Source organism: Myotis daubentonii, chromosome 6 (assembly GCF_963259705.1).
Source record: "Myotis daubentonii chromosome 6, mMyoDau2.1, whole genome shotgun sequence".
NCBI classification, from domain to species: Eukaryota; Metazoa; Chordata; class Mammalia; order Chiroptera; family Vespertilionidae; genus Myotis; species Myotis daubentonii.
Window position 1 is genome coordinate 64,192,980 of NC_081845.1, and position 13,128 is coordinate 64,206,107.

General features: G+C 40.1%; 1 protein-coding gene across 1 annotated transcript in view; it reads right to left on the minus strand.

Annotated features, from left to right (window-relative positions):
- The window catches only part of CD109 (CD109 molecule), a 122,500-nt gene that overhangs the window by 75,478 nt on the left and 33,894 nt on the right, over window positions 1-13,128 (minus strand). Inside the window, exon 5 of the mRNA XM_059701169.1 lies at window positions 11,802-11,927. Within this exon, the coding sequence (XP_059557152.1) occupies window positions 11,802-11,927 (126 nt within the window). The remainder of the gene's footprint in view (window positions 1-11,801; window positions 11,928-13,128) is intronic.

Consider the following 13,128-nt stretch of genomic DNA (forward strand, 5'->3'; position numbering starts at 1 on the left):
GTTGTTGTCGCAACTACTGTTCTTTGCCATTGGAGTGCAAAAGCAGCCAGAGACAATGGGTACACAAATGAGACTGTCCGTATTCCAATAAAAGTTTATTTACAAAAACAGGTACTAGGCTGAATTTGGCCTATAGGCCAGGGTCAGCAAACCCTGACCTAAAAAGTAAAATTTAGTCTAGACAGCATGGTTCAGTGGTTGAGCATCGACTTATGAACCAAGAGGGCACATGCCTAGGTTGCGTGCTCAATCCCTGGTGGGGGAGAGGGGGGGTGGGGTCGTAGGAGGCAGTGGATCAATGATTCTCTCTCATTATTGATGTTTCCATCTCTCCCTTTCCCTTCCCCTCTGAAATCAATAAATATATATATATTTTTTAGAAAAGTAAAATTTATTTCCAAATTGTTCTATGTCAATTCTAATGGAACTAAATTAAATTTGACTAACCGTGACTAAAAACATGCAGCAAAACCAACCCAAGGCCTTTAGAAGGAAGTGTGAGTTTCACTTACTGAACAATTTTCCTTCAGTTTTAAAGGAACAATCTGCTTCAAAATGAGTTTTATGTTTACTCTAGCTCATCAAATCCAGCTTGTGCTCATTCACTCTGCCAACAGCTGGAGAGAGAGGCTGACCTGAAGGCATAAATACTTGGGCAGCATGTCTTTTAAGCAAACACCTTTCCAGGAGAGAGAATATGTAACTCATCAATGTCTTCTGAGTTCTTTCCCCAATATGGTCACTGTTCCATGGGGAAAGCGCTCCCTTAGAAAACCAGCTCTTGGAACAGACTGAAGGTTGCCAGATGAGAGGGGGTTTGCAGGGTAGGGTGAAAGGTGAAGGGACTGAAAAGTACAGATTGGTAGTTACAAAATAGTCATGGGGATGTAAAGGACAGCATGGGGAATACAGTCAATAATATTATAATAACTATGCAGGATGCCAGGTGGGTACTAGAATTAACGGGGGGGGGGGGGGGTCACTTTGTAAATTATATAAATGCCTATGACTATGCTGCATACCTGAAACGAATATAAAATAATACTGATTGTCAACTATAATTAAAAAAATAAAATTCTAAAAAAGCATTAAAAATAAAAAATAAATAATATATTAAAATCTTCAACAATAAGAGAAAAAAAGAAAACCTGCTCTTCGGCACATGTATCCACTTTCCGTGCGTAGTAGATGTAAGCCCATTTCAGTTAGATTTTCTAAACAACTTCTAAAGCAGGAATGGAAAAGGAAAACCAGGAGGTGCTCTCAGTAATCTCTGAAATTTCTTTGTCTCTGTATCCCTAAGTCAATAGTGGATTGTGAGAGTGTATGTGTGGAAACCAACCAGATGAAGGGGGAAAGAGAGAAGACACACTGTTTTTACCATCCTCCCAAGAAATATGCTCTGACTAGAGTACAAATTGGAGATGTGAATTCCATCTATTCCAGTTACAAAATTCCCCTTCTCTAACCATGAAGCCATCCAACTTGAGAGGGTTTCTATTTTTAACAAACTTAAAGAAATATGGCACACTTCGTGACCATTAAAATCGATGTTTTTTTTAAATGCAGGGAAGCTTCTTTCAACTCTTGCTTCTGGAGTTAAAAAAAAAAAAAATGCCAGAAATAGAACTGAGGTGCAGGGTGGATGATTTCTGTTTACATATTTAGAATCATTTCCATTTCCCAAAGTCTGCTTTAGCATTAATCTCCACTGTCTAGATTTATTTTTATTTAAAGATGAATAAAGGGACTGAATTTTTTACATCCACACATAACAGAATGTTAAAATAGAAGTATTTCAGACTCAGTGTTGGCTGTGTCCCCCAAGACAACAGAGGGCAAGGATATCTACATTCCAAAGTGAGGTAAGACTAGCATGCAGGACTTGTGAAGGAGGCTTTCAAACACTAGTTTTGCAACTCTCAGCCAAAAGCACCAAGATTAGAATAAATTAGAAAGGAATTTTAGGAGAAAGCTTTTGATGGGGTAGGAGTCACACACACCCCACCCCCAGGGATTAGGTGGACATTGCTCTTATGCCTTCATCATAGGACAGCCCAGAGAGCTGGATGCATGTCCCTTGAGCATCCTCAGGCTGTCAGTGGGCAGGCATTGACATGCCTGAACAACCTCAAGAGCAAATCCTGCTACTGACCAGCTGCAGGGGCAGCTGAGCAAGGGAGCGCTGAGTGGGGTGGTCTGCGCATGCTGACTTTCAAAGAGCAAAGAAAGTATGAGCATTTCTCCCCAACTAGACAGGCAAAAAAAAGAGAGAGCCAGCAGGGGCTGCCTTCTCTCATGATCAAAACCAGTCTCTCTCAGGGTAAGGCAGCCTCAGGAGACGGAAGCTGGAGGTGAAGTGTAGATGCCCAGAAGCTGAAGGTGGAGCTATGAGCTGCCAGTTGGAGGTGACAGATTCAAAAACATCAGAGACACTTTGGGTGAGAGACCTCCCAGCAATGGAGTGGTGCTCCAAAGAACCCACAATAGAGTTCTAAGAAGGAAAGGTGTTAGTTTTAAAGGCCTGCAGGCCTTGCGAGGCAGTATCATCTTGAACTATATCAATTTGCCATTTCTGTAGGACAAATATTGGCAAATTCATATGACTCATTCTTATAGACCAAGTAAGAATTTTTACCCCTCACCTGTCTTCCCTCAACCCAATTCAATCCTGGGCGGGTCGCAATTTAGCCCAGGAAGTCGGGAACAAGCAGCCAGACCAGTGAAGACCCAATCTGAGAGAAGGAGGCACTCAATTTGATTGAATGGACATATTAGGTACTGAATGTAGACTGGTTTGTGTGGGCATGTGATAAAAAATGGCAGGGTCATTTATTCCCAAAGAAGAACCAGAGAAAAATGGTGGGATTTGCCCTACATTTCATTCAAGGATTAGAGTAGAATTGCAAAGAGTCATGTGGTATTTTATTGTACCTGTTGAGTAATATACGTTCAACCTCACAGTCACACAGAAATAATGAAGTACGCCAAACTGGGTAGCCATTCATGTTAGGGCTAGAGATACAGAGTCACCTTTAAGTTTCTTTTAACACCTTTGTTAAAAGAAAAACTTTGTTAAAAAAAAATTTTTACAAGCTTACTTAAGCAAAAATCCGTTGGAATCAGGCAGTGCCAAACTAGAAGAGGTTAGGAGCACTAACCCAGCAAACTCAGAGAGACTTTTATAGAGAAAATACGGAAGCAAAGTAAGGCAATTATTGACTGGCTATCCCTTACAGCCTAGTTAGCTGTTTGTAATTGGTTGTCTTTTGCATTTTGATATCATTAGCTTGAGGCATTTATTTGCTTACTTCAGCCACCATAGCACTAGTGCCACCTCAGTCTAATGGCCTCCTTGTGTAATTAATTTAACACCTTTTACTCCTCCTCCTTTCTCTCCAATCACAATCCAATCAGTCACTAAACCTAATGATTCTTCCTTTAAAGTGTCGTGTCTCTTGAATTCATCCATTCCTCTTTGGTTTTTGCTGCTCCCCTACAGCAGTCCCCTGTCACCCTCAGACTGTACTATTCTAATCCAACATAAAAGGTAGTCATACATTTGTTAAACAAGGATACTAATCTCCTGGTTGTCTCCCTGACTTCAGTTCCTCCTCCTTTAATCACCCCACATGCTATAATCTTCCTAAATTCCTACTTTAACCATGTCATACTATTGCCTAAAACTTCCTACAAAAATCAATAAGACAACAAATATTGGTGACTTCTTTTGTTTGGGTGTTTATCATAAGTGTGTCATTCTTCTTTTTGGATAATGTTTGGGTGTTTTGACACTGAGCATGCCTTATTTTTATAATCAGAGGAAAACAATAAAATAAAAGTGTAAATTTTATATCTTTTATAATTCAAGAAGTTCATTCATGCACATTTTTGTTTTCTTTGTCCTCTAATATGAAATTTATAACATTGAAACTCAAAGCACAGTAAAAGTTTTGGAGCCCCCTACTGCCTATAAAATGAAATCTAAAACTTTAGCCTGATATCCAATACCCTACAGAGCTTGACTCAGAAACTCTTCTTTCTCGTGGACTCCTCCTCTCTACAAGGCCTCCACCCAGGCGAGTGCCTGCTCCCAACGCCACAGCTCTGTCACTAAGCTCTGTCATTTCACCTCCTCCCACCCCACCCCCCACCCCCCACGGTCCCCATTCAAGTACTACAGTGTCTTCTACCTTCATTTAGTCAAAGCATGGCATTTTAAAGGTATGAAGAGGCTGACAAGTTCTCTGATCCAAGCCCTTTATTTTACAGCTGGGGAAATTGAGATCCAGGGCTGAAATGATTTGTCCATAGTCCCTGAACTAAAGCACAGACACTGGGTCTTGTAACTCCCAATCTAATGCTCTTTGAATTAATTAGGCGAAGTCTTCCCTAACTGTGAGCTTGTTAAAAGTAGGATCTGTGTCTTATTATCTTCAGATGTTTGCTGACTGGTGTTTCTTTCCACTTGACATACAATAGTTCCCATTTTTAGCTTTATTCAGATTCCTACTAATATTTTCATGCTTAACCCTAATGCTTACAGAATAGTCATCATATAATACCCTATTTTATTTTTACCATAACATTAGCAAACAATTTTAAAATTAACAAGAAATCACAATGAAAATATCATCTAGTAAAAGTGTCAGTAGATGTGTACTGACCAACTTGGAGAAAGGGTAGATGTGCAAAAATGACTGAAAATGTTTGTTAATATTTACATTGTCCTTTCCTTTCCTCTTTAGAATCTAAACATCTGTCACTTTAACTGCAGTTGGAACATAACTCTCTAGAAATTTCAACCCACAGTGAACATCAGGATCAACTGTGGTAGGTGCAATAAGTGGAGATGCCCAGTTCCCACCGCAGAGCTACTGAATCAGAATTAACAGGGATGAAACCCAACTATAACAAATGCATGCATTCATCCATCCCTTCAACAGGGAATTATTGCATCTACATGCCAGGCATTGTACTAGGTGATGGGGATACACTTTCCTGTCATGGAGCTTTTGATCTAGTGGAAAGGAAGATATCTGTCAAATAACCACACACATAAATATATAAATAGAAATAAAATAATAATGAAATGAATTCATGTGAATTAAACTCATGGGGAATTATGAAACTGAAGATGAGGCTGGAAGGGTAGACTCAGATGAGGCAGGACCTGGTGTGGGCCCTAGTAAAACATCTGGATCTTTTCCTGAGGGCAATGGAAAGCCTGTGGAGAGTTTCTGGGTTTTGTTTTTATTTTGTTTCTTTATTGATTTTTAGAGAAAGAGGAAGGAGAGGGAGAGAGAAAGAGAAACACTAATGTGAGAGCAAAACATCGATTGGCTGCCTCCTGCATGCCCCCTACGGAGGATCAAGCCTTCAACCTGGGTATGTGCCTTGACTGGGAATCAAACCAGCAACCTTTTGGTGCACAGGATGATGCCCAACCAACTGAATCACAACGGCCAGGGCGGGCTTTTGGAGAGTTTTAAGCTGAGGAATACTGTGATCCAATGTTAGTGTTTAAATTATGTTTGCTGCTGTGTAGAGAAATTGCAAAGGGAAAGAGTAACTTAAGGAAGATCTATTAAGAGATATTGCAAATATCTCAGGAAACTATGATGGTGGCTTAGACAAAAAAGTTAGAGTTGGCAAATTTCATGGTATGTGTATCTTGCCACAATTTTTTTTAAAAAAGGAAAATAATTACACGGATCGATAAGTGCTGCAGAAGAGGTGTGTACCATGACCCATGGAAGAACAGAGAACGAAGTACTGACCTCTGCCAGCGGACACTCTGAGAAATAAAATTCTACAACCGATTCCTCCCTCCTTCCTCACTGCACATGGAAGGAAGAACCTGAGGTACTTCCCAAGAAAAGCAGTCTTTTAGGCGGAGGCTAACAAAAGTTCTGGAAGCCACATCCACATTCCAGAGAGGATGCCACTGTTCTCTGACCTGTCACAATCTGCTCCATGCTTTCTGTTAGGCTGTCATCGCGAGCCAGGAGGGCTGACCAGATGCTACGTGTCGAGTGCTTCAAGGACAAGCACTGTCCAAACAAAGATGTGCTCTTCTGCAAAGGACAACTGGCTCCAGACAAGCCTGACAGCAGAAGCAGCCTGACCCGGGCCGCGGCCGGGCCGCAAGGCCGGAACGATAAGGAGCACTCTGAAAGGCCAAAAAAAGTCTTGACGGCTGGCACCCCAGCCCAGCCTTTCCACAACTAACTCAAGTGGACATGACTGCCATACACAAAGGAACCACCCAAATGAGACCGCTTCTGAATTACATCATAATGTGACACGCACCGTGTGTAATTCAGGCTCCCAAAGGGGGCTCTCAAGCCTAGGAGCTATGGAGTTTTCTACCTTCTATTTCTTGTCCCCCATCCCCCGCACTGGCTCCAGGGTGAGATGAGGACTGAGACACGACAGTCCGTTTCAGCGAGATGAGACCACAAGATTATCTTTAGAGTTCAGTGGTTCCCAAACTGGCTCTGTATCTGACTCACCAGAGAAGCTGTTATAAAAATTCAGATTATCCCCCAAGAACTGATTAAGTCTAGAGTGTCAGGGGGCTTCGCGGAGCTACTCACCTGGAGAGGTAAAGTAGCTTAGAGTTTCACCTTAAGAGTAGCTAGGCAGTCCAATGAATAAATCAGGACCTGCCCCCAGTTCTGTACCTTTTCCACTACCCAGCACTGCCTCTCAGCGGAATAGAGGGAGATTAAGATGCCTGGCTGTGGACACATATTCAGTACTCGTCAAAATGGGTCCAGAGAACAAACAGAGGGCTGGTGTGGCCAGATCCCTCCCTGCTGCCAACAACATTAGCCTGTCTTTTAAAGAACCTCTAAAATTGCCTTCTAATAATCTGGAATACACTTTTTAAAATCAGAGATGCAAGAACATTTGCAACTAAATCTGGTACATACCGATAAGGGAATATTATTCAGTCTTAAAAAGGAAGTAAATTCTGACATACGCTACAATATGAATGAACCTTGATGATATTATGAAAAGTGAAATGAGTCGGTCACAAAAAGGCAAATACTGATTGATTCCACTATATTAGGTACTTAGACTAGTCAAAATCATAGCAACAGAAAGTCGAATGGTAGTTGCCAGAGGCTGGGGGCAGGAGAAATGGGCAGTTATTGTTTAATGGGTACAGAGTTTCAGTTTTGCAAGACGAAAAGAGTTCTGGAGATGGTTGGTGGTGATGGTTGCACAAGAATACGAATGTATTTAATATCATTGAACTGTACACTTAAAAATAGTTAAGAGAATAAAGCTTATGTGTATTTTACCATAATTTTAAAATGCGGGGGGACAAACATTTGCAACTATTTGGAAGAACCAAGGATACCAGTCAAGAAATAGATACCCCCCCCCAAAAAAAAAAAAAAAAGATAGATTGATGTGTCTATCTCTCCCTCTCCCTTCCTCTCTCTGAAATCAATTAAAAAAAAATGTTGTAAAGAAAGAGCTGGGAGAGGTAGAAGAACAAGTACAATCCCCAAAGCAGCGAAGAACTATTCACATTCAATGCAGGTATGCAAATTAAGTATATGCATAAGTAGCACCCAAAAAAAGTCAGTGTTCTCATTAAATTTTTACTAATTTTAAGAGGGCTTAAAAATAATATCGAGTTGTTCTGCAATTTAATTAAACTAGCATCTTAAAAAAATACATGTCTATGAAGGTATAATATATAAAGAACTTACTATGCTCTACCATCAGAGACTACATAATAAAGGAAATTTAAAAAAATAAAATAAAAGCCTGAAAATTTTACTAGCTGAAATAATTATTCATCATTACAAATCCTAATGGTGAAAAGGAATACTTGAAGGTCAAAAGCAATTTAAGTAATCTAGAGAGGTTATCAGTAAATGAAATGACTCATTCATCCTTACTGTGTAAATGTTACATTGTAGAAATGCCAACCTAAGAATGCCACTCTGATTATCTGCATAATCACTACAAATCAAAGCTCAGACAAGTCCTGCATTTTTTAATAAACTGTCCTTCAGTAGTCATAGTAGGATCATTCCATATTTTGTCTGGAAACAAAATGTGATTTCAAAACACTCCTGAAAGTATTTTCCCCTCCCTGAGATTAATACTAAGAATTGTCACTGCCTTAGGAAAACAAAAAGAGAGAGGCTATAATGTTGTACTGCTTAAATAAAAATAGTTCCACCATTATTAATGGCTAAAAGAAAAGAAGTTCAATAATAAGCAATATACAGTGCTTTAATGCTGTGCAGAAACCAAGAGAAGATAAAAACCAGAGACAAAGGCTAAGTTGGGTTTTGCTTCGCATAACATTTCTTTGATTATACTGACCCCTGGTGGCTCTTGAAGACTTTTTTTTCTTTTTTAATAAAGGGCTTATTTTTTCTTAGTTGTATGCACTAATATTAAACCTGGCGGAGAAATCCTTTCACAATGTATACAAATCACATATTACATGTTAAATATCCTACAGTCTTATTTTTCAATTATACCTCAAAATTTGGAGGGGGTGGGGGGATATTATATCACCAATAATGAGTACTTGGTCTACATGCTGTCTTCAAATGAATAAGGATGATTATAGAATGTGGAAAAGAGAAAATTATATTTAGTTCAAGACATATGACTACTCTAAAGCTTTCATATATTTATTTAATAAATACTGACTTCTATGTTCAAAGCACTAGGTCCCAGGGGTACAGGGATAAACAAGCCCCCAAAGACTATAATCTGTAATGTACCATCAATTCAAAGGGACCTGAATGAACCAAGACAAGCACAAAGCACTATGGAAATGTCTAGAGAGGTTCATTCATTTACAATGACTGGAGGGCAATATCAAGTTGCGTGAAAAAACAGTGTTCCAGGGAACAGCACAGAAAGGCTCTGAGATAAGAGAGACTGGAAAGTCTAAGAAACTTAAGGGATATGTGTCTAACGCATGGAGTTCAAGGATAAAGGTAGCACTTAACCGAAGAGGAAGGCTAAAGAGGTGAGCAAAGGCCAAATTTTGAAAATGTTTTTAATTGTTTTAGTACCTAAATTTTCTTTTTTTCCCCCCGCCTACCTAAGCCATATGATAGGTCAAGTCCACAAACCAGAATCCTATAAATCTTCCCACCTACAATCTCATATCTTCTAGAAGTCTTTCTCCACTATTTTATCCTCTCCTCTCCTCTGGCACTTATTCTGTTCACCATTCACTGAACAAATTAATCTCTCAAAGGCCACCACTTACCTGAGACTTCCCTGCCTGGTCATTGCGCTGGGTGCTTTCCGAATGGACCAGTGACGGACACCTGGCCCAGGGAAGCCCATCTACCCATGAAGATGCTTGCTTGTAAGGCTTTAAGGACAGTGGTTATTTAGCTGAGCCAATGTGACCGTGAAAGATTTGGGCCAGAGAACACCTTAAGGGTTGTCAGAAGTGTTTGAAGAAAATGGAGCAGACCATAAGAGACAGAGGGAATCCTGGTCCCAAAAAGGCTGGTGCTCATCCTTACAATAAATCCTCTTTATCCCAAGGTGGTCTCAATGAGACTCCATCCTTGGAGGCACAGGATGGACCTCGCTAACTCAGCACCTTACCGTTCTACTGCCTTCTGTTTCTCTGTCACCACGGTGTCATATAACTTTCATCATATTACTCTTCTCACCATAGGAATGGTCTTTGAAAACAGAGATCACATGTTTAGCTTCCTTGTATTCATCACAGCACTATAAGCCCTCAACACAAATTGGATGGATGGATGGATGGATGGATGGATGGATGGATGGATGGATGGATGGATGATGGATAAACAAACAAAAACAAATTCCAAAAGACTTTATAGAGAAAGCAAAAAGTGGGAACTGAGAATAAAACCTAACTCCTTAAACTCACAATATGCTTCCTAATCCTCGAACCCCATCATTCTCCATACACTCCAAACCTCTCCCAAATCCCAGACACATGAGTCTCTCTGCCTCTACATAAATCCTCTCTCCTAAGTCTCACAAATGTCTGCTCTTTCCTCCTTCTCTACAAGTTCAGTTGTCTACTCCCCCAGGGTCCATCACCCCTGCTCCAGGTGCCCATTACTCCTTGTACATGCCTCTACACATTCTCATTTCCCACCTGTCTCCCTTTCCTGGTACAACCTCCCCACAAGCTCAGCGTGCTCTTCATCTTTATGCAGGTGCTCAGAAAACAGGTGCTAACTAAGGTGACAAGTTCTGTTTTTAGGATGTGGCTCCAGAAAATGTTAACCAAAAGAAAAAACTGTTTACTTTTTTATGTATTAAGTACTTGGTACTTTTATCTTACCTCAGGTCTAACGCTAATGAATGCTTATTCCTTCTAATACAGTGGTTCTCAATGGAGGAGGGGAGGGCATTCTCCCCCAGGACACATTGGTGGAGTCTGGAGACATTTTTGATTGTCACAACTTAGAGAGAGGGGAGACCACCACTGGCATCTAGTGGTTAGAGGCCAGAGATACTGTTAAATGTCCTCCAATGCACAGGACAGCGCCCACAACAAAGAATTTTTATCCCAAATGTCAATAGTGAGAAGCCCTGTTCCAACAGAAGGTCTTATTCACAAATTTATGTTAATAAATTCCAAAGGGAAAAAAAATGAGGAAACATTCAATGGATCTTCAAACATCACTCGGTGATGCACAGGAGAACACCTGAATCACAGATGGTATTCTAATGCCCCTGCCTGGTTTGATCCCAGAGCTACAAGAGTTGGCAGCAAATAAAGGAAGCAGGTGGGAGAGCTGGGGGGAAAGAAGGACCAGGGAACAGAAGATTGATGTGGCTGTTTAAAGTCATTGTGTTTTATGGAAGCATGGAACAGAGTGCAGAATCTCGGAGGGAAGGCGGGGGAGGGTTGGTGGGTGGGAAATAATCAACCAAAGGCCTTGTGTGCATATATGCATAATCCATGGACACAGAGGCTAGGGTGGAAAAGGCCTGGGGCAGAGGGTGGCGGGGGGGGGGGGGGGGGGGAGGGGCGGGGGGGGGGGGGGTTGGAGGTGGTCAATGAGTGGGAAAGGGGCCATATGTAATACTTTCAACAAAAAAGATTTAACATAATAATAAAGCCCAGCCTGGTGTAGCTCAGCAGTTGAGCATCGCCCCAGTAACCAAGAGGTCACCGGTTCAATTCCTGGTCAGGGCATATGCCCAGGTTGCGGGCTCGATCCACAGTGGGGGCATTCAGGAGGCAGCCAATCAATGATTCTCTCTCATGATTGATGTTTCTATCTCTCTTTCCCTCTCCCTTCCTGACATCAATAAAAATATATTTTTTAAAAAAAAGAAAAAAATAAATAGCTATATTTTTTAAAAAAAATAAAGTAAAATAAAATAATAAAATTAAAAATAAATAATAAAGTCACTGTGTTTTAAAACAAAAATAAAAATAGGAGTCATCATTCTGAGACATAAAATTTGCTAAATAATACCTACGTACTCATTACTTAGGTTTAAAATACTCGATATATGCAATAAATAAGTAAAATAAACATCATTTAATCAGTTTTATACTAAAAGGTGAAATGTTTTAACCTTGAAACATTATAGAAAAAGACAACAATGATTAAAACTCATACATTATAATTAAGTTAACCCATTTAAAAACATAGTAAATTAAAAACAAACCACCTAAGTTGTCTGGATGTTCAGATTAATGTTTTTCTGTTCATTGAGTAAATGACTTTGGATATATTGCCCCACCTGACCTATTTAAATAAGTTTAATGCTCCCCCTAAAAATACATTTATACTCACATTCACTTGAACTTGAATGGACCATTCACCAAGTATTGGATGGGAAGATAATTGAAAAGTTTTGGAAATGACTCCAAAGTCACTTTTTTCTGACAACCACTGTTGGATCAAATTTGACTTGGGGTCCTACAATGAAAACCATACATGTTAACTATATAAAAGCTGCCTGTGTACATACATACACTATCTACTTATGAACAATCCCATTAGCACTGATGTATTGTTTCTTCCAAAATATGGCACAGATACCATTTTTGAAAAAGATATCAGCTCTATACCACTAAATAAGACAAATCAAAGTTTCTTCTTTGCTTATATTCTCCTGAGAATATCTTGATTCTTCTCACCCTTTTAATTCCAGGCATCAAGTTTCTTCTACATGAAACACTACAGCATGTACATCAGCAAACCTGTGTTGTTGTTGTTGTTGTTGTTGTTTTAAAAGATTCCACTGTACAGATAACAGGCTCCATGTATTAAACGCCCACTATGTGTCAGACATTCTGCCTGATCATTACCATTCATACACCATTCAATCACTAAAATTCTCCTTCGGGGTAGAATTATCTAAAAATATAGTTGAGAAAACTAATGCCTAGAGATGTTAGGTAAGTACTCAACTATAAGAGATTAGCATGGTCCAATATTATAGCACTATTACATGGTGGAATTCATGATTCAAGCCCATTGTCTTTTAATTCAATAATAGAGTAACCAAGGGGTTGTATGAAAAACACTTGCTTTATTCCTATACTCTCCCAGACAACAATTCCCTCTCACACCATTCATCTAGCCAAACCAGCAGTCATCCCTGATTCCTCTGACATTCCCAGCCCTGTCATCTCTGTCTCTTTACTGTCTCCCTACTTGCCTGCTTTTCATCCCCCATACAGCCACCAGGTCCTTGTTTTCTAACTATTGCAAATAATCTCTCTCTTCCATTACATCTTCCCCACTACTAACTGTGTTATCCCAAAACACAAATCTGAGACTGAGCCTAAGTGGCAGAAATAGTCGGCACAACTCCTGGCATATAATCAGCAGTGAATAAACAGTGGCTATGATCATTCTCTTAGGCCACTAGGTAACTATAGCTTTTGCTTACCTACAGAATGAGTTCTACGCTGCTTTGCAGAGTATGCGAGGCTTAGTAAACTGACCCCCTTTCCATTTCTAGACTCATCTTCCTCCAAGCCTACAGATTTGTTTGCATTTTACCCCAAAAGCTCATGCATCTCGGTCTCTACAATTGCTGCATGGGATGCCCTCCCTTCCTTGTCCAACAAGTGAAATAAGCTCACGTCTTGCCTCCAACAGGCAGAGATGG